The following is an 18,144-nucleotide window of genomic DNA, read 5'->3' as shown; positions in this document are numbered from 1 at the left end:
CAGTTATCAGCTGTTTCTTTTAGCTTGCTTTAGAAAAAAAGTTTTATTAAAAATGCATTTACTTTCTTTAAAAAAAATCCGCAATTACTTTTTGGGCAACCCAATATATGACTTCTTAATTCGTGTGTACGCAATAAATCCTGCCCTGGTGCGCTTATCCAGCCTGGATAAGCCCACCTGTGTATATCGAGGGTTCAAAGAAAGACGTGGAGGTTTGAAGCCGGAGACTAAGTCAGAGGGGGACTATTGATCCGTAGCCGGAGTCGGAGCCAGAGTCGGAGCCGGAGACGGAGTCGGAGCCGGAGACGGAGTCGGAGCCGGAGACGGAGTCGGAGCCGGAGACGGAGTCGGAGCCGGAGTCGGAGTCGGAGCCGGAGACGGAGTCGGAGCCGGAGCCGGAGTTGGAGCCGGAGTCGGAGCCGGAGTCGGAGCCGGAGTCGTAGTCGGAGCCGGAGCCGGAGCCGGAGTCTGAGCCGGAGTCGGAGCCGGAACCGGAGCCGGAGTCTGAGCCGGAGTCGGAGCCGGAACCGGAGTCTGAGCCGGAGTCGGAGTCTGAGCCGGAGTCGGAGCCGGAACCGGAGCCGGAGCCGGAGTCGGAGCCGGAGTCGGAGCCGCAGTCGGAGCCGCAGTCGGAGCCGGAGTCGGAGCCGGAGCCGGAGCCAGAGTCGGAGTCGGAGCCCCGTTCGGTGTTGTGCGCTCTTAAAACTATAAAATAAAAAAAAAAAATCTTTTAACAAGTAAAAGCGTGCTATGTACGGACGGGCTGAATCTTATATACCCTCCACCATGGATCGCATTTGTCGAGTTCTTTCCCGGTATCTCTTTTTAGACACACAAAGGATAAAAGAAAAGAATTGCTTTGCTAATCAAATTGAATGTTGGAGACCACAGTAGAAGTATATGTGTAAAATTTCAGCCAAATCGAATAAGAATTGGGCCTTTTAGGGGCTCAAGAAGTAAAATAGGGAGATCGGTTTATAGGGGAACTGTATCAGGCTAAAAACCGATTCAGACCGTTGGAGGTCACGAAAGAAGCCGTTGTGCATAATTTTAGCTAAATCGGAGAATAATAAGGCTTTCTTGAGGCTCAAGAAGTCAAGATCCAAGATCGGTTTATATGCCAGCTGTATCAAAACATGGACCGATATGGCCCATTTACAATCCCAACCAACCTACACTAATGTTGTTGTTGTAGCAGTTTGTTGTGTTCTAACTTTCGTCTGCTTGATTCTGTTGAGTGTCAAGACCCAGGAACTCTGCGACTAAGATGGGGTGCGTCCACAGGGATCTGGGTCTGAGTCGAGTGGGTCTGGCCGGGCAGTTAAACAGGTGACGTGTATCGTGCGGTCCCTGGTTACAATCGGGACATACATCTTGCACGTCGGCATCAATCCTAGCTCTGTGGGAATTGAGGAGGCTGCATCTGCCGGAACGTAATTGAGCCAGAACCACTCTGGTTAGCCGGGGGAGGTCGATTTCTTCGGGTGCAATGGGTGGCGGTCGTTCTCCAAGGACTACATTCACCCGGTAGCCAATTAACGCGTCTGCTACCGTGTCTGCATGAATGTTGTTTAGACCTGCTTGATATGCCGCTTGATCTAGAGGTTCTCTCTTGTAGCGCGGAACCTCACGCTCTAGATCATGTAGATCTACCTTAAGGCTTCTGGGCGGTGGATATCTATCCACAAGATGATGATTTGGATGGTTTCTGCGATAGCAGCCCAAAAGGTATTGCTTAGACAGCATGTAGTTATGTCTTCGCACTGGTAGGATTTTTGTCTCCTGATGGAGGTGGTCCACATGAGAACTGAGGAGACAGCCCGTCGCAATTCGGAGGGCGGCATTCGGACAGATCTGAATATTATTCCACTGCGTGTCACAAAGCTGACGAGACCACACTGGCGCTGCATAACTTACCACAGACCGGTCAATTGCCTTGTACGTGGTCAACAAGGTTTCTTTGTCTGCACCCCAAGTGCTGCCAGCGAGTGACTTGAGGACCTTGTTTCTACTTTTGACTTTATTGCAGATTGCTGTGGCATGTGGGGAGAAAGTGTAAGAGCTGTCAAAAGTGACGCCATGTATTTTGGAACACTTGATGGTCGAAATCATTTCTCCATCGACCATCACAGTCAGCTCAGTATTCACCTCACGCGTATTTGTAGTGAATAGTGTGGCTGAAGATGTGGTGGCGGATATCTTCAGATTTCTTGCAGCGAAATATGAGGCAAGCTCGTTGAGGTAGACGTTCAACCTATCGCAGATGTCATCAATGGGTGGGGGGTCTGGTGCCATGATCGTACAATCGGCCGCATATGATACGATCTCTATGCCGTCTGGAGGGGGTGTGATGGAGGATAGGTAGTGGTTAAACAGAGCCAGAAATATCACCCCACCTTGGGGAACTCCCTGTTTCACTCTGCGATGTTTCGACTTCTTATCCCTAAATTCCACAAATGACTGGCGACCACACAGACAATTCGAGACCCATCGTTTCAGGCCTGGCTGGAGGGACGTGTTGGCGATGTCCTCAAATAATTTGGCATGGCTGACCGTGTCGAATGCCTTCGATAGGTCTAGTGCCACTAGGACCGTCCTATCACATGGCCTCGGTTGATTGAAGCCACGGCAGATGTGTGTGGTAATGGCATGCAAAGCTGTTGTTGTGCTGTGCAGTCTCCGAAATCCATGTTGATGCTCGGCGAATGGAAATTCTCCTACGAGGCTCGGTAGGAGCAATGCCTCAAGCGTCTTTGCCACTGGTGAGAGAAGGGAGATCGGTCTCTACGACTTCCCCAAACTCGGGTCTTTTCCAGGCTTCAGTATCGGGATCACTCTGCCCATTTTCCAGACTTCGGGAACTATAAGAGTGTTCAATGTCAGGTTGAGGACAGTGGTAAGTGGCTGAAGAATCTGGATTCACCTGGAGTTGAGTACTCCAGGTGAATCCAGATTCTTCAGCATCAATGTAGAGATTCCGTCGGGGCCCAACGCCTTGGAAGATTTGGCGCCACGGATGACATTCGTAACTTCGCCCACGGTAAATTGTGATGGCTGTTCATCGGCTCGGAGACCACGAATACGGCGGAATGGAATGGCTCTCCTCCTTGCCCTGTCTCTCTCGGGATGTCCAATAAATTGACGGTTGAACAACCTAGAACATCTCTTCGGATTAGTCACGGTTATCTTGTCAAAAGTGACTGAGGTCCTGTCGTCCCGTCTACCGGGGTTCGAGAGAGACTTAACAGTGGCCCACAATTTGCCTGCACCGGTGCCTAAGTTACATTGCTCCAAGTGTTCCAGCCACAAATTCCGCTTATGTTCGTTGACTACCCTGTTTATTTCCAAATTCAGCTCGCTGATTCTGGGGTTAGCGGGGTCCATAGCACGAATCCCATCATGCTCGTCTGCGAGTACCACTGCTTGCGCCGGGAAAGTGGGTCGCACTCGCTGGTATAAAGCGAGCGGCTGCTGCGTTGATGATGTCTCGGAACTTCCTCTCGGCCACAAGCACATCAGAGGGGGGTGGCAGTTCACTGAAGCGGTGATTGGTATACTCTCTGAAGCCAGTCCAATCGGCCTTCTTATAATGGATGAACGTCCGGCGCTCGGAGGTTATGAAGTCGGGTGGTCGGTCGATGGTGAGAATTATGGGGAGGTGGTCTGACCCCAAAGAGATGACGGCTTGCCAGGAGACGTCACTCAGGAGATAAGGGGATGCAATTGAGATGTCGGGCGAGCTGCTGCAACTCCTCGTAATCCTAGTGGGGGCATCCTCATTCACCGTGCAAAACATGGAGCTATCTATCTGCTCTGCCAAAGCCATGCCGCGCTGGTCGTTACCATGACGTGTGATGCGCATTAAAATCCCCCAGAACCAGACGATTATGGCCAGATAGCAACCCACTTATGTCGAGGCTGTAGGCCTGGCCATTAATCGGGTCACAGCTAACAACCGGCGGTATTTACACGTTGTATTGGGTTACCCAAAAAGTATTGCGGATTTTTCATATAGTCGGCGTTGACAAATTTTTTCTACGGCTTGTGACTCTGTAATCGCATTCTTTCTTCTGTCAGTTATCAGCTGTTACTTTTAGTATGCTTTAGAAAAAAATTGTAAAAAAGTATATTTGATTAAAGTTCATTCTAAGTTTTATTAAAAATGCATTTACTTTCTTTTAAAAAATCCGCAATTACTTTTTGGGCCACCCAATATATCTCTATCTCGGCAGTACCAGACCTAACTGCTACCCCCATACATTCCATGTATGGGTCATTAGCGTCAAGCGCAGGCGAGATAGGTCTATACTGCACGGAATGGTGTATAACGAAGGCCAATCCCCCACCTCCATTCCTTGTACGATGCCTACGTAGCCTATTGTAACCGTGACAACTGTGCAAGCTGCAGGTGTTGGTCAGCTTTGTCTCCTGGATCGCTGCGACCGATATGCTCTTCCGACTCATAAAGTCTACGATCTCATCGATCTTGCCACGCAGTCCGTTGCAGTTTAACTGCAAGAACGATACACTTCCCGGCCTACACTAATAAGAAGTATTTGTGCAAAATGTCAAGCGGATAGCTTTACTCCCTCGAAAGTTAGCATGCTTTCGACAGACAGAGGGACGGACATGGCTAGATCGACCTAAAATGTAATGACGATCAAGAATATCTATACTTTATGGGGTCTTAGACGAATATTTTGAGGAGTTACAAACAGAATGACGAAATTAGTATACCCCCATCCTATGGTGGTGGGTATACAGATGTTTGCCAGTTTGAACATATTTGGTTGCTGGCACAGTTGAGGTTTGGGTGAGAGCACAGTGACGCAGAGGTTAGCATTTCCGCCTTTGATGCTGTACGTCTGTGATCGAATCGAAAAATTTTAAAAAGTTAAACTATTTACCGAAAAAGGCCAATTTTTTCTGAATGTGTGTCTATCGGAGTGGAAAGTAGTGAAAACCTCCCTATTGTCCATAACAATCACTAATAACAGCGGGGGAGGGGCTTTTATGGTTTGTTTGGCGAAAAGAATCAATACACAACAACAATATGTTAACTATAATTTTATTATTAACAGGCAGTTGTGTTTTTAGCCATTCAGCTGTATGGGCCAATCTTGTCCCTACGTCCGTATTGATTCATCCGTTTCCTTGCCTGAACGGACCAAGCTGACCGTCTGTCTCTTCATATTGCATCACTATTGCTTCCCGCCATGCGCAGTCACTGACCAACATTATCATTGCAAGCGTCGACAACAATAACCATAGTGTGAAGGCTTTTTGCTTTCTACTCCCCCCTGTCAGCTAGCATCAGCAATGGATGTAGCAGTGCCTAGCGTTTGTGTTATTATACCCACCACCAAAGGATGGGGGTATATTCATTTTGTCATTCCGTTTGCAACACATCGAAATATCCATTACCGACCCTACAAAGTATATATATTCTTGATCAGCGTAAAAATCTAAGACGATCTAGCCATGTCCGTCCGTCTGTCCGTCTGTCTGTTGATATCACGCTACAGTCTTTAAAAATAGAGATATTGAGCTGAAATTTTGCATAGATTCTTTTTTTGTCCATAAGCAGGTTAAGTTCGAAGATGGGCTATATCGGACTATATCTTCATATAGCCCTCATATAGACCGATCCTCCGATTTAGGGTCTTAGGCCCATAAAAGCCACATTTTTTATCCGATTTTGCTGAAATTTGGGACAGTGAGTTGTGTTAGGCCCTTCGACATCCTCCGTGAATTTGGCTCAGATCGGTCCAGATTTCGATATAGCTGGCATATAGACCGATCCGCCGATTTAGGGTCTTAGGCCCATAAAAGCCACATTTATTATCCGATTTTGCTGAAATTTGGGACAGTGAGTTGTGTTAGGCCCTTCGACATCCTCCGTCAATTTGGCTCAGATCGGTCCGGATTTCGATATAGCTGCCATATAGACCGATCCTCCGATTTAGGGTTATATGCCCATAAAAGCTACATTTATTATCCGATTTTGGTGAAATTTCAGACAGTGAGTTGTGTTAGGCCCTTCGACATCCTTTGTTAATTTGGCTCAGATCGGTCCAGATTTGGATATAGCTGCCATATAGACCGATCCTCCGATTTCTGGTCTAAGGCCCATAAAAGCCACATTTATTATCCGATTTCGCTGAAATTTGGGACAGTGAGTTGTGTTAGGCCCTTCGACATCCTCTGTTAATTTGGCTCAGATCGGTCCAGATTTGGATATAGCTGCCATATAGACCGTTCCGCCGATTTAGGGTCTTAGGCCTACAAAAGCCACATTTATTATCCGATTTTGCTGAAATTCGGAACAGTGAATTGTGTTAGGACCGTCGACATCCTTCGTCATTTTGGCTCAGATCGGTTCAGATTTGGATATAGCTGCCATATAGACCGATATCTAGGTTTTAGGTTTTAGGGCCATAAAAGACGCATTTATTGTCCGAGGTCGCTGAAATTGGAGACAGTGAGTTTAGTTAGGCTCTTCGACGTCCTTTTTTAATTTTGCTCAGATCGGTTCAAATTTGGATATAGCTGCCATATAGACTGATTTCATGATTTAAGGTTTTGTGCCCATAAAATGCTCATTTATTGTCCGATGTCACCGAAATTTGAGACAGTGAGTTAAATTAAGCCCCTTAACACACTTCTGCAATATCGCACAGATCGGTTCAGATTTGGATATAGCTGCCATATAGACCGATATCTAGGTTTTAGGTTTTGGGGCCATAAAAGACGCATTTATTGTCCGAGGTCGCTGAAATTGGAGACAGTGCGTTTAGTTAGGCTCTTCGTCGTCCTTTTTCAATTTTGCTCAGATCGGTTCAGATTTGGATATAGCTGCCATATAGACCGATTTCATGATTTAAGGTTTTGTGCCCATAAAATGCTCATCTATTGTCCGATGTCGCCGAAATTTGAGACAGTGAGTTAAATTAAGCCCCTTAACACACTTCTGCAATATCGCACAGATCGGTTCAGATTTCGATATAGCTGCCATATAAACCGATATCTAGGTTTTAGGTTTTGGGGCCATAAAAGACACATTTAGTGTCCGATGTCGCTGAAATTTGAGACAGTGAGTTAAGTTAGGCTCTTCGACGTCCTTCTTCAATTTTGCTCAGATCGGTCCAAATTTGAATATAGCTCCCACATAGACCGATCTCTCAATTTAAGGTTTTGGCCCCATAAAAGAGGCATTTATTGTCCGATTTCACTGAAATTTGACACAGTGACTTATGATAGGCTTTCGACATCCGTGTCGAATATGGTTCAGAACGGTTTATTTTTAGATATAGCTACCGTACTTATTAGTATTTGATCCAAATCGGTCCAACAACTGAAATGGGGCATAAGGTATGAAAGTTTCACCGAATTTTGATGAAAGGTGGTTTACATATATACCCGAGGTGGTGGGTATCCAAAGTTCGGCCCGGCCGAACTTAACGCCTTTTTACTTGTTTTTTGTTTTGTTTTATTTTTATTGTTATTATTTTCTTTGTTGACTACCGGCAGTCGCCTTTGTCCCGGTGCATTGGAGTTTCACACTTTATGTTGTTTTTCATTTAATTTGTTTGTTGCAAATTTTCTGACTCTGCATGTTATTGTGCTCATATGGCAATAACCACTGTAATTAACATATAAACTTGTTTATATGCATTTACTCATATAGCATAATTTTTTGTATGCGTAAACATGGGCTCATACGCGAAAGTGTGGGTATGTGTGTGTGTGTAATTGTATCCTTTAGATGTAGATGTAAATGAAATAACATACTTTACAAAAATTACAAAAGTGGGAATAAACATTAAAATGGCTGGAATAGGAAAATACAGAGATTTAGGCTTTGGAAAAATCCAAAATTAATCGTCATCCTATGGTGGTGCAAAGAATCGAACCATGAGTACCTGACACCACAATTTCTGAGATAAATATAGATTAGAAAATTAAGTCGTGGAGTGAAAAAAGCCACTACTGCATCAAACAGTCAACACTGGAAATCAGTTCATATGGAGGCTATATCTACTTATAAAACTTACTGGGTGATCGGTAATTGTTAAAGGTTTCGAATGGTGTTGTTTCCCTGCATACCAAATTTTTGTCTTAAATTTTATCCGATTTTAACAATTCATGTCAAAACAACTCACTCATATTTTTAATATAATTTTGTAAATTATGTTAAAAATATACTTCCTATGAGCTCAAAAGTTCACCCACATGATTAAAACATTTACCCAAAAATTTTTTTGTACACCACCTTAATATACTCTTTATGCTTATCAGCATGCATACATCACTGCGTGTATTCATGTGCATCATTATGAAGATAAAGGTGTAATTAATTACAATTAATGTGAGGGAGAAAAAACCTGTAATTTATTATGACCAAATATTTATAAACATATATTAAATAAAAATTTAATAATAAAAATTTAATGGTATACCGCAACGTATGTGTTGCCATTATATTGCGTATGCGTACGGAAAGTTTTCGATTTCACTTTAAATTGCTAGAGGCAAGGCAGCAAAACTGTAGCACAGAGCGTTTGTAAATCGTATCTTTCGCAATTCGTAAAAAAACAAAATCTGAGTTGCAAGTTCCGCGCTTTTCGCATATTCCTTATATGAAAAGAATGTAGCTTTTTTCTCTTGCAGGGGGGTTGTAATGGCACCCTTTCCCTTTCAGAAAGGTAGCTTCAGTAACCTTTTCCTTGAGTAGGGTAGCTTAAGTACCCTTTCCCTTGGAGAAGGTGAGTTTTAGTACCCTTTCCCTTGGATAAGGTTAGCTTTAGTACCCTTTCATATGGGGAAGGAAAGATTAGGTACCCTCTCCCTTAGGGAAGGCTAGCTTTATTACCCATTCCCTTAGCGAAGAGTAGCTTTAGTACTCTTTCTCTTGGGGAAGGATAGCTTTAGAACCCTTTCCCTTTGGAAAGGGTAGCTTTAGTACTCTTTCCTTTGGGAAGGGTAGCTTTAGTACCCTTTCCCTTGAGGAAGAGTAGCTTAAGTACCCTTTCCCGTGGGGAATGGATAATTTAGGACGCTTTTACTTTAGGAAGGGTAGCTTTAGTACCTTTTCCTTTGGGGAACGGTATCTTTAGTACCCTTCCCATGGGTAAGGGTAGCTTTAGTTCCATTTCTCTTGAAAAAGGGTAGCTTTAGTACCCTTTCCCTTAGGGAAGGGTAGCTTTAGTACCCTTTCCCTAGGGGAAGGGTAGCTTTAGTACCCTTTCCCTTGGGGAAGGGTAGCTTTAGTACCCTTTCCCTTGGTGAAGGTGACTTTTAGTACCCTTTCCCTTGGATAAGGTTAGCTTTAGAACCCTTTCATATGGGGAAGGAAAGATTAGGTACCCTCTCTCTTATGGAAGGCTAGCTTTATTACTCATTCCCTTAGCGAAGGGTAGCTTTAGTAACCTTTTCCTTGGGGAAGGTTAGCTTTAGAACCCTTCCCCTTGGGAAAGGGTAGCTTTAGTACTCTTTCCTTTGGAAAGGGTAGCTTTAGAACCCTTTCCCTTGAGGAAGATTAGCTTAAGTACCCTTTCCCGTGGGGAATGGTAAATTTAGGACGCTTTTACTTGGTGAAGGGTATCTTTAGTACCCTTTCCCTTGGGGAAGGGTAGCTTTAGTACCCTTTCCCTTGGGGAAGGGTAGCTTTAGTACCCTTTCCCTTGGGGAAGGATAGCTTTAGTACCCTTTCCCTTGGGGAAGGGTAGCTTTAGTACCCATTCCCTTAGCAAAGGGTAGCTTTAGTTACCTTTCTCTTGGGGAAGGATAGCTTTCGTACCTTTTCCCTTGGGGAAGGGTAGCTTTAGTACCCTTTCCCTTGGGGAAGGGTAGCTTTAGTAACCTTTCTCTTGGGGAAGGATAGCTTTAGTACCCTTTCCCTTGGGGAAGGGTAGCTTTAGTAACCTTTCTCTTGGGGAAGGGTAGCTTTAGTACCCTTTCCCTTGGGGAAGGGTAGCTTTAGTACCCTTTCCCTTGGGGAAGGGTAGCTTTAGTACCCTTTCCCTTGGGGAAGGTTAGCTTTAGTATCCTTTCCCTTGGGGAAGGGTAGCTTTAGTACCCTTTCCCTTGGGGAAGGGGAGCTTTAGTACCCTTTCCCTTATGGAAGGGTAGCTTTAGTACCCTTTCCCTTAGGGAAGGGTAGCTTTAATACCCTTTCCCTTGGGGAAGGGTAGCTTTAGTATCCTTTTCCTTGGAGTAGGGTAGCTTCAGTACCCTTTCCCTTGGAAAACCCTAGCTTTAGTACCCTTTCACTGTGGAAAGCCTAGCTTTAGTACCCTTTCACTGTGGTTAGGGTAGCTTTAGTACCCTTTCACTGTGGAAAGGGTAGCTTTAGTACGCTTTCGCTTAGCATTTGTAGCTTAAGTAGCCTTTCCGTTGAGAAAGTCTAGTTTTAGAACCCTTTCCCTTGGGAAAGGGTAGCTTTAATACTCTTTCCTTTGAGAAATGGTAGCTTAAATACCATGTTCCTTGGAGAAGGCTAGATTTAGTACCTCTTACCGTGAGGATGGGTAGCATAAGTACCCTTTCCCTTGGGGAAGGTTAGGTTAGCTTAAAAAAGAGAGTGCAGATATAAATCCGCCCCATGACACTATGGACATACACCTAAGCCAGTAATTGGCTTGTTGAGCACTCTAAAGGCTATAAATTAACCTCTAAAAACTTAATTTTAAGTTAGGAATTCCGTGCTACTTACAAAATCCTTAATTGTTTTCAATACCACTCCCCTAAATTGATTCATGTCTGGTAGTGTGTCTCTACCTAAGTGCCGGTATCTGTTAGGCGCGAAAGCCGGGCAATGACAAAGGAAATGTTCCAACGTCTCATCATCTTCACCTCATGCCCTACACATGCCGCACCGGTTTTTCATAAGTGAGCTCGTAGTGCTATGTGTCCCGTTATGAAACCATTAGTTATACTGACCTCCTTCTTACTTCCTTTCAGAAATAGCCTCGTCTTCTCACGATCTGGATCCCCCACGGGATTTTTGTCGTCCTTCCGACCGTTTCGCTGTTCCACAATTTTGCATGCACATTTGTCGCCCACTCTCTTAACTCGGAATGCGTCGACCCGAAAGGTTTTGGGTTAACCAAGTTTATTGACGGCAGTTCCCTGGTCTTCACTGCTAAATCGTCTGCTTTCTCATTCCCCGTTACTCCGGTATGGCCCTGCACCCAAACGATGCGGATTTTCCCATCCTCAGAGAAGGCGTTAATCTACTTCTTACATTACAAGACTGTTCGTGACCTTACCCTAATGGTTGTTATTGCTCTTATGCCAATTTTAGTGTTGGTAAAGATGTTCACTCTCGACATCCTCGCGTTAGCACGACACCACTTCTCGCATTCCGTGATCGTCCGGATCTCCGCCTGCAGGACCGTATTATGATCGGGCAGTCTAAAACAGATCTCAGTCCCTGGGTTCTCAATGTAGATCCCCAGGCCCACTATGTCCTCTAGATTTGATCCATCCGTGTAACATTATCTACCAGATGGCAATACTAGGGTTCCGTCAATCCAAGACTGTGCCGATGGCAGCAGTGCCTCGCACTCGACTTCAAGGTTCATCTCAGGTATCTGATCGGAATTCTCTTTCCTTCCTTTCAGGTTTCCTATCGTCGCCTCGATTATACGGCGATGGTATGAGCTGCCCCCATCCTCAATCCATTCCCCCATAGCCTTAAGTCTCATGGCCCCAGTGGCTGCCTCAATTGGTCGGATATCTAGAATAGTCTCCAGTGCCCCAGTGGGCACGCCTATGCCAAGACAACGTTTTCTCTGAACCTGTTGTATGGTCCTTATGTTGCACTTTTTCTCCATCGCAGTCCACCCAACTACTAAGGCGAAAGTAAGTATTGGTCTAATCACGCTGCTGTAGAGCCAGTGGACTATCCTAGGATTCAGGCCCCATTTCGAGCATACGGCCCGTCTACATAGAGCCCAACATCTGTGGGCCATCTCAGTACGCTCCTGAATGTGACACTTACAATTAAATTTCCTGTCCAAGATCACACCTCGATCAGATATCGAAATTGTCTTATTGAGGAAACGTGGTGCGTTAAATTGGCCCTCCTTCGTCTTCCTCGTGAACAGGCATACTTCATACGTCTTCTCTGGGTTAACATTGAGACCTATGGGTCTAGTCCAGCCAAGACCCTCTCGGCCCTTCTGCATTGCTCGTTCGGAGCCTTACTCATTAGAGAAGTATTATAACATCGACAGGTTCAAATACCTCCTCAGTCAGTATCCGTAATAGGTCATTTACGGTGGCGTGCTTTGTGCCATTTTCTTCCTTATATTTATGCCATGGGACACACAATTTATCCACCTGTTCCTTAGCATATGATTTATCCCAGCCACCCGGTACTGGTCTAAGGATTGGATTACTGTGTCGGTCCGCACATTGTTAAAAGCTCCCTCGATGTCAATGCATACCGCCAGGGTATGCGTTCCATGGTTTTGAGTAGTAAGGACGTAAGGCTTATGGGTCTGTAGGCCTTTGGTGTCGCATAACTTGCCTTGCCGTGCTTGGGTATAAACACCACCCTTGCCTCCAGCCAGGCTTTCGGAGTATATGCAAGTCTTAGGCACGCTGTGAAAATATTGGCCAGATGAGACCCCAGATAGTCTGCCTCTTTTTGTAGTAACGCCGGAAATATTCCATCATGTCCGGGTGGCTTAAATGGTTAGAAGCTCCTCAAGGATCCTTTCACCATAAACTCCGTAATTATAAACCTCGATCGACGTCATTATTCCAAGATTCCGGTGTCTCCGTGAGTCCCGTCGTATCCTGTGGAAAATGGGCTTTCATCAAAAGCCTCAACATATCCTCAGTTGTCTCTGCCCTCACTTCCATATCGTATACTAAAATTTCAGTTTGGACATGGGTTTTTAAGAGAAACTTTTTTTTATCTTGGCGGTGTCATTAACGCTTTCGACCTGTTCGCAGAAAAGCTTCCAGGGGGCACATTTTGCCGTTCTGGTAATCTTATTGTAGTCCTTGAGCCGTGTGTAATACACATCCCAATAAACTACCGCTTTTTTACGACATGCTCTGTTAAAAAGTCTGCGGACCTCTTTCCCAATATTGCGAATCTCTCCGGTCATCAAGGGATTTTCTTGGGCTGATTTCCTTTCTCGAGAGGACGACTATCTTCAAAGGATCCCACCAGTGCAGTCTTAATCCTGTTGACATTTTCGTCAATCTCTTCTATGCTTGGACAGTCTAAATGATCTTGTCCAAGCCTTCTTCTGCGTAGCCTTCCGAATTTTGTCCAGTTGGTTTCCAACTTATTCCGGAAGCGTTTCGGCGCTGGCGGTGCTATTCTAAACCTAATGCAGCGATGGTCAGAGAAGGAGTGTTCCATGGAGACTTTCCAATACTAAACCTCATCGATTGGATATTCCTAACACATCGTCACATCTAATACCTCCTCCCTAATCCTATTAACAAAGGTAGCGGTGTTACCAATATTAAGTGTTATTAGGTCGTTAGTATTCAAGAACTCTGCCAGGGCTTGGCCCCGCTTATTAGTGTTGGTACTACGCAACGCACCCTATTAGTACCTCGTTTCCGGTCTGTTGCGCTTTCCTCACCAACCGTTGCAGCTCCCACGTGGGTGGCGGTGTCGGGGAGCCGAAAGCCAGATAAAGTGATGGCAGGTATGCTCCACCATCTCCCTGTCTCACCACTCTTCCATCCGACGTTGACAACTCTGGGGAAAATATATAATTAAAATTTTTATGACAAATAACACTGGTACACGGCCGAGGACCTGCTTTATTTGGCATAGAATTATTGGTACTTGATATGGTTCAGTACAGAAACTTTGTTCTTGGGGAAGGATAGTTTTAGTACTCTTTCCTCAGTGGAAGGCTAGCGTTAGTACACATTCCCTTGGGGAAGGGTAGCTTTAGCACACTTTCCCTTGGGGAAGGGTAGCTTGAGTACACATTCCCTTGGGGAAGTGTACTTTAGCACACTTTCCCTTGGGGAAGGGTAGCTTGAGTACACTTTCCCTTGTGGCAGCTTTAGTACCCTTTCCCTTGAGTAAGGATAGCTTTAGTACCTTTCTCCTTGAGGGGAGGTAGCTTTAGTACAATTGCCCTTGGGGGTAGGAAGCTTTAGCTTTCCCCTGGGGTTAGGGTAACTTTAGTACCCTCTCTTTTGAGTAAGGATAGCTTTAGTATCCTTTTCCGTGAAGGAGTGTAGCTTTAGTACAATTGCCCTTGGGGGAAAGTAGCTGTTGTACCCTATCCCTTGGGGAAGGGTAGCTTTCCCCTGGGGGAAAGGGTAGCTTGAGTACACTTTCCCTTGTGGCAGCTTTAGTACCCTTTCCCTTGAGTAAGGATAGCTTTAGTACCTTTCTCCTTGAGGGGAGGTAGCTTTAGTACAATTGCCCTTGGGGGTAGGAAGCTTTAGCTTTCCCCTGGGGTTAGGGTAACTTTAGTATCCTCTCTTTTGAGTAAGGATAGCTTTAGTATCCTTTTCCGTGAAGGAGTGTAGCTTTAGTACAATTGCCCTTGGGGGAAAGTAGCTGTTGTACCCTATCCCTTGGGGAAGGGTAGCTTTCCCCTGGGGGAAAGGTAGCTTTAGAAATCTTTCCCCTCGGGGAAGTTTGGTTTAGTACCCTATTCCCTTGGGGAAGTGTAGCTTTATTACCATTTCCTCTGGGGGAGGGTACCTTTAGTACCCTTTCCCTTGGGGACGGCTGATGACATTCATAATAACTTCTTCTCATAGAGGTGCCGATCTGGGCCGGTCGGAGTGGCATATAACTTTGGAACTTTTAATTCAATCGGACAGCACTAAATGATATATGAGAAGCTTGCCCCTGTTTTTTTATGGCATGTTGGTGAGCAAATTAGTTTCATATAAGTATCCCTTCGGTAAATCACAATTGAGAGTACGATCTCCGTGGTCCTGCTAATGGCTGTAAATGTCACTCAATTATTCCTCTCAAATTTAAAACATTCGCACTTTTCTTTAAATAATTGTCTATTATCAAGGACATTCTTTACTCGTGCAGTGACTACCATCTAACTCAACTGTTGGCACCCTGTGTTATGTATGTTAGCAATATTATCTTTATGTTAATTCTGTTTATAAATCAAACAGTTAAGCTTACGCTAAATCTAAACAACAACAATAACAAAGATGAAATGAAAAGGAAGAAGCCAAACCTAGCAAAGGCAACCAAAGTGTAGAGGACAGACAAACAGAGGAATATAAAAGCGATACAGACATCCATAACAGCAGCCACACATCCTTAACATAACCCATAACCAATGCTGTAAATGGCATTCGTATAAAGCCTTATAAACGAGAAAATCGAAACAACAACTACAGCAATAAAACACCTAGCTGTACAACGTAGGGCAAAAAAAAAAAGAATGAAACCAAAAACTCATTCCAACAACTCCCCACAAGACACACATCCACTCACTAACTCAACTAAGGCCATGTTACAACACCCACAGCAGTGTAAACTCACCAAAAAGGATATTATGGAAAATGTGCAGCTGTGTGTGTGTAAGTGCTCAAATGCCGCTTAACAACGGGGCCAACATCAGTGGCGGCAGCAGCAGCTAAAACACCACCACCAATACCAAATGGCTATTGTAAGGATAACCATGGATAACACAACACAACTCATGCCGGCCGGTATTAGAAGAGCAAATGTATTTACATTGAAAGCAATACAGACGATGATGACAACGACATCAACATCGACGGCAACTATGCAAACCGCAACAACAGAACATTACGGCACAAAGAAAAGCTAAAGCGTGTATTAGAGCTAAAGAGAGTAAAACATGGAAGAGGGAGAGAGTGAGACAGAGAGAAAAGCTAAATGCAAATTACCCAACACTGAGGATATCCTTTGCTCAGGCAAAGAGAAAATTGTGGAAAAAGAGAGTGTCTGCGCCTAGAGAACTTAAAATACTTCTAACTGTAGAGAGCGGAACGAAATGAGATGAGATTCAGTGCTAAGAGCAAAGGGACAACTCAGGTTAAGGAAATTTACATCAATCAAATCTCTGGACCAGAAACAAAAAAAAAAAAAAATAAGTTATTGATGCTTGTCTCATGATCAAGGGGCAAACGATATAAGTTATTCTGGTTTTCTATAGGAAAACTTTAATTCAGCCCGGCTGAATTAGGTTTTCCTGTAGGAAAACTTTAATTCAGCCCGGCAGAATTAGGTTTTCCTATAGGAAAACTTTAATTCAGCACGGCTGAATTAGGTTTTCCTATAGGAAAACTTTAATTCAGCACGGCTGAAACTTTAATTCAGCCCGGCTGAATTAGGTTTTCCTATAGGAAAACTTTAATTCAGCCCGGCTGAATTAGGTTTTCCTATAGAAAAACTTTAATTCAGCCCGGCTGAATTAGGTTTTCCTATAGGAAAACTTTAATTCAGCCCGGCTGAATTAGGTTTTCCTATAGGAAAACTTTAATTCAGCCCGGCTGAATTAGGTTTTCCCATAGGAAAACTTTAATTCAGCCCGGCTGAATTAGGTTTTCCCATAGGAAAACTTTAATTCAGCCCGGCTGAATTAGGTTTTCCCATAGGAAAACTTTAATTCAGCCCGGCTGAATTAGGTTTTCCTATAGGAAAACTTTAATTCAGCCCGGCTGAATTAGGTTTTCTATAGGAACCTAATTCAGCCGGCTGAATTAAAGTTTTCCTATAGAAAACCTAGAAATTAAAGTTCTCCTATAGGAAAACCTAATTCAGCCGGGCTGAATTAAAGTTCTCCTATAGGAAAACCTAATTCAGCCGGGCTGAATTAAAGTTTTCCTATAGGAAAACCTAATTCAGCCGGGCTGAATTAAAGTTTTCCTATAGAAAACCTAATTCAGCCGGGCTGAATTAAAGTTTTCCTATAGAAAACCTAATTCAGCCGGGCTGAATTAAAGTTTTCCTATAGAAAACCTAATTCAGCCTTGCTGAATTAAAGTTTTCCTATAGAAAACCTAATTCAGCCGGGCTGAATTAAAGTTTTCCTATAGAAAACCTAATTCAGCCGGGCTGAACTAAAGTTTTCCTATAGAAAACCTAATTTAGCCGGGCTGAATTAAAGTTTTCCTATAGAAAACCTAATTCAGCCGGGCTGAATTAAAGTTTTCTTATAGAAAACATAATTCAGCCGGGCTGAATTAAAGTTTTCCTATAGAAAACCTAATTCAGCCGGGCTGAATTAAAGTTTTCCTATAGGAAAACTATAATTCAGCCCGGCTGAATTAGAGTTTTCCTATAGAAAACCTAATTCAGCCGGGCTGAATTAAAGTTTTCCTATAGAAAACCTAATTCAGCCGGGCTGAATTAAAGTTTTCCTATAGAAAACCTAATTCAGCCATGCTGAATTAAAGTTTTCCTATAGAAAACCTAATTCAGCCATGCTGAATTAAAGTTTTCCTATAGAAAACCTAATTCAGCCATGCTGAATTAAAGTTTTCCTATAGAAAACCTAATTCAGCCGGGCTGAATTAAAGTTTTCCTATAGAAAACCTAATTCAGCCGGGCTGAATTAAAGTTTTCCTATAGAAAACCTAATTCAGCCGGGCTGAATTAAAGTTTTCCTATAGAAAACCTAATTCAGCCGGGCTGAATTAAAGTTTTCCTATAGAAAACATAATTCAGCCCGGCTTAATTATTAATAAGATTTTCTTTGGCTTGTATTTATGCACTTTGGAATATCTATTTTTTTAGCTACAAAACACTTGTTTTCCCTTTAGTCAAACTAATGCACATACACACACACACTTTTATTTTGCTAGAATTCCCTTTTCATTCACAACATTTAGAATTAGGTTTTCTATAGGAAAACTTTAATTCAGCCCGGCTGAATTAGGTTATCATAGGAAAACTTTAATTCAATGAATTAGGTTTTCTATAGGAAAACTTTAATTCAGCCCGGCTGAATTAGGTTTTCTATAGGAAAACTTTAATTCAGCCCGGCTGAATTAGTTTTGCTATAGGAAAACTTTAATTCAGCCCGGCTTAATTAGTTTTGCTATAGTAAAAATTTTAATTCAGCCCGGCTGAATGAGGTTTTCTTTTGGAAATCGAATCGGTCCACAACCTAATATACATAGCTCCAACAGCATAGCAATTCTTAT

The 18,144-nt window shown here is 43.6% G+C and overlaps 1 protein-coding gene across 1 annotated transcript; it reads right to left on the bottom strand.

The window, feature by feature from the left end:
* Nucleotides 1-232: 232 nt before the first annotated feature.
* Nucleotides 233-8,334, bottom strand: LOC106095377 (uncharacterized). Its single transcript, XM_059364718.1, has 2 exons — nt 8,283-8,334; nt 233-705 (listed from the first exon to the last, which is right to left on the bottom strand). Exons 1-2 carry the CDS (start codon nt 8,332-8,334, stop codon nt 233-235), a joined length of 525 nt encoding a protein of 174 aa, XP_059220701.1.
* Nucleotides 8,335-18,144: the final 9,810 nt, after the last annotated feature.

Source organism: Stomoxys calcitrans, chromosome 1 (genome assembly GCF_963082655.1).
Source record: "Stomoxys calcitrans chromosome 1, idStoCalc2.1, whole genome shotgun sequence".
NCBI lineage: Eukaryota > Metazoa > Arthropoda > Insecta > Diptera > Muscidae > Stomoxys > Stomoxys calcitrans.
This window is presented reverse-complemented; position numbering and strand designations above follow the sequence as displayed.

What these genes read in the sequence shown, in the direction of transcription:
- LOC106095377 (XM_059364718.1), bottom strand. Translation starts at nt 8,334, where the DNA reads ATGATGCACATGAATACACGCAGTGATGTATGCATGCTGATAAGCATA. An exon ending in CATGCTGATAAGCATAAAGA is followed by an intron (nt 706 to 8,282) that starts GTATATTAAGGT and finishes TTTATTTTATAG; the next exon opens with TTTTAAGAGCGCACAACACC.